This window comes from Lipotes vexillifer, unplaced genomic scaffold (assembly GCF_000442215.2).
Source record: "Lipotes vexillifer unplaced genomic scaffold, Lipotes_vexillifer_v1.1 scaffold1272, whole genome shotgun sequence".
NCBI lineage: Eukaryota > Metazoa > Chordata > Mammalia > Artiodactyla > Lipotidae > Lipotes > Lipotes vexillifer.
Genome location: NW_006779909.1, coordinates 3,387,493 through 3,390,692, shown reverse-complemented (window position 1 = coordinate 3,390,692; position 3,200 = coordinate 3,387,493). Strand labels below are relative to the sequence as shown.

General features: G+C 55.6%; 1 protein-coding gene across 1 annotated transcript in view; it reads left to right on the top strand.

Annotated features, from left to right (window-relative positions):
• VGLL4 (vestigial like family member 4) overlaps positions 1–3,200 on the top strand; it is an 80,704-nt gene that overhangs the window by 72,854 nt on the left and 4,650 nt on the right. The window contains exon 3 of the mRNA XM_007453055.1: positions 2,370–2,592. Coding sequence (XP_007453117.1) covers positions 2,370–2,592 — 223 coding nt within the window. The remainder of the gene's footprint in view (positions 1–2,369; positions 2,593–3,200) is intronic.

Below are 3,200 nucleotides of genomic sequence, written 5' to 3'. Positions count from 1 at the left end.
TCTTTCCCAAGCAAACGTCGTCTTTAATGAGAACGGAGGCGCCGCGGGGCTCGCAGGCAGGAAGCGTGTGGTTTGGGTCCGGGAGCACATGACGCCCCGGGAAGCAGCGGAGTCCGGGGTGTGAGTCACTGGGGGAAGGAAAACAACGTCTGTCTTCAAGCTCCGGGAACCGGGAAAACGAGCTGGAAATCTGAGTAATGTATAATTTTACTAAAATTAACCAGCGAGGTCTTCAGATGGTTTCTGGGTGTTTCAGTGTCTTTTCCGGTCCTTGATGCCTGCTGCGTCCTGCCTGCGGGGGCCCATTCTCCCCGCGGGTTGACTTGGGACAGTCCCCTCCGCTCCTCGGGCCCCTTGCTGCGCTGTGCAGTGTCGCGGTGCTGCGTGCTGTGGCCTGTGAGCACCGGCGCCCCCGGGCGACTCTCCAGCCTTCTGCCCGCTCCTCCGGCCCTGCGCCCCTTCCGGTGCTGTGGTGGTCACGGGGGAGCTCGTCGCCCCTGCCCGTGGTCGTGAGCCCATGAGAAGGGCTGTGTCTTCCTCTCTGTAACCGTCAGAAAATAGGGGCTCAGTTAACATTGGTTGAACATCGTGGGGCCTGAACTGGACGGAGGCGCGTTCCAAGTGACGTGTCCAGTCCCTGAGTTTGCAGAGTTCATGAAGTGACCTCTAGAAACCTCATTTTGGGGGGTAGGTTCCCTGACACAGTGACAAACCTCACTGTGTCAGGGAAGCAATTCACATAGCTCATCAAACACTGAATTTTATTCAAATTTAGATGGAAACCTGATGCTGGACATGACTCTGTGTGACAACGTAGTCTTTTCAGACACTGGTCACCTGTATATTCAGTAATAAGTACCCGTTCAGGGAAAAGCCAGGTTATCTTCGGTTTGAGGGGCCTGAAGCCCATCGAGCCAGACGTCCCTGCTCCGTGCCGTTCTGCAGGAACGTTCGGCATTTGTGGTCATGACCGCGCAGCCCTTCACTGTAAAGACCTGTAATGTCATCTGAATCATCACAGGAAGATGAAATTATGGACAGGCTGGTTTCAGAATTAAGTACTTTTTTTCTTTTCTTTTTCTATTTTTGGTATTGTAATTCTTTGGAAATTGCCAGGATCCATGTGGTGTGTATGGAACATCTCATCTACACTGTGACCAGGACATACTCTTCTGTGATTGTCTTCATGGGCTGGAAGCTTATTGTCTAATTGCTTCTAAGTCATTTTGTATAGTCAACCAGAGAATAGTGCGGGGCTGGGGGGACACACCCATAAATTACATGCTGTGCCTTACACGGTTCGTTGCCCTGTAGTTGATGAACTGAGCTTACAGCTGATTTGGTTCCATGACTGTCCATTGATCCCCCCACTGTCACAGAAGTCATTACCACATTTTTAGTTAAAATACTTGCTCCTTTGTTATGAAAAAAAGACTGCTTTGGCAGCAGAGAACACAGCGGGTTTAAGGGCTGAGACCTGAGGCACAAAGAACCCCTGGGCGGGGGTGAGACCTGGGCCTCGAGTTCCTGGGCTTCTACCGCGAGGCCCACCGCTCCCGTGCGGAGTCATTCTCCCCGTTCTCAAAGAGACGCAGCGTGTGACGTTGCCCCTAGACGAGATCCATCAGGTTGCAGCCAGGGCCCGTGCTACCGCCTCATCTGGGTCCCACTCGGCACCTGCCCGTGTTTGGACTTTCCTGCGGCAGGGCCCTCCCGCTGGCGCGCCAGGCTCTGCACGCCCCACACCAGCCTGATTGCCACACCGTGAGCCAAACACCATGGCTCACAGGCCAGTAGCCTCGGCCAGTGACGAGACTGCACTGGGTCTCGGTCCCCTCGTTTGGGGCGGGGGTGGTTATAGCCTCCCCTTCTCAGTGCTGTTGGGAAGACTGAATGAGCTGAGGCCAGTGGAGCCTTAGAACAGGACCCGGCAGGTAGGAGGCATTGGGTTGCTTGGGCATCACCACCACCTCCATCCTTCTGAAGGCAGATCCTGGTCCAACCAAGCCAGCCTGGAGCACACAGGTGAGGTATCTGGGCTCCGAGCGAGTGGCGTTTGGTGAATAAGCGCTCGGCCAGACTCTGCCGAGCGGGGGCTGCCGTCTCGTCTGGATGGGGCTGTGGAGCTGCCTCTGGACCCTGGGAAGGTGCTTCTCCCCTGCACCCACCTGGGTTAGCATCCTGGCCCCTCCGTTACCGGGAGGCTATTTGATCAGAGCCTCAGCAGGTGGGGTGAGGATTGTGTAATATTTACCCACACCAAAGTGAGGAATGAAATGATCAGTGTGAGTCTCACCACGGTCACCAGCCCCCTTGCCTCCCAGAAGCTGCCAGGTTTTCCTGTCTGAGCACTCACTCCTTTTTTTCAGGAACAAGACGGCCAACGGGGACTGCCGGAAAGACCCCCGGGAACGGAGCCGCAGCCCCATTGAGCGAGCCGTGGCCCCCACTATGAGCCTGCACGGCAGCCACCTGTACACGTCCCTCCCCAGCCTCAGCATGGAGCAGCCCCTTGCACTGACCAAGAACAGCCTGGACGCTGGCAGGCCGGCCGGTCTCTCGCCCACCCTGACCCCGGTGGAGCGGCAGCAGGTACGCCCTTGTCCAGCGCGGCTTGGCCGGTGGCTGGTAGCCGGTAGTGGGTCTGGGGGCTTGGGGGACGGAGGGTGGGGTGCAAGGAGGGCACTGACAGACGTGGGGAGTAACCCCACCCTCGGTTCTGTACTGAGGGTGGTTTTAATTCTGACCTGGGCCTGCCTAGGCCTCGCCCCTTGGGACTAATGGCCTCAGACAAGACTTAATGTCTTTGGAGCTTAGTTTCTTCGCATGAGACGGGGTTGGTCTAGACGAGCTGTATTTCTAGCAGTCTTCCTTGGCAGCGGTGTTTAGGGATCAATGTAATAATCCTAATAGGAATCCTACGTTAACCCCGTTACAAGGCCACACGGATGGAGTTAAATGCCAGGTTGCGTTGCTTTGCTTTGGGCTGGAATCCTATGAAGTCAGCGGTCACAGTGGCTATTAGCTCCTGCTGGTCAGAAACCTGTGATTGGCAGACAAGGATTTTTTCTTTTTTAGGAAATTAAGTTGTTACTTAATAAACACAGATTGCTTGGTAGGAAAAAAGGCTTTAAAAAATGGGGTTCCTGGGGGCTTCCCTGGTGGCGCAGTGGTTAAGAGTCCGCCTGCCGATGCAGGGG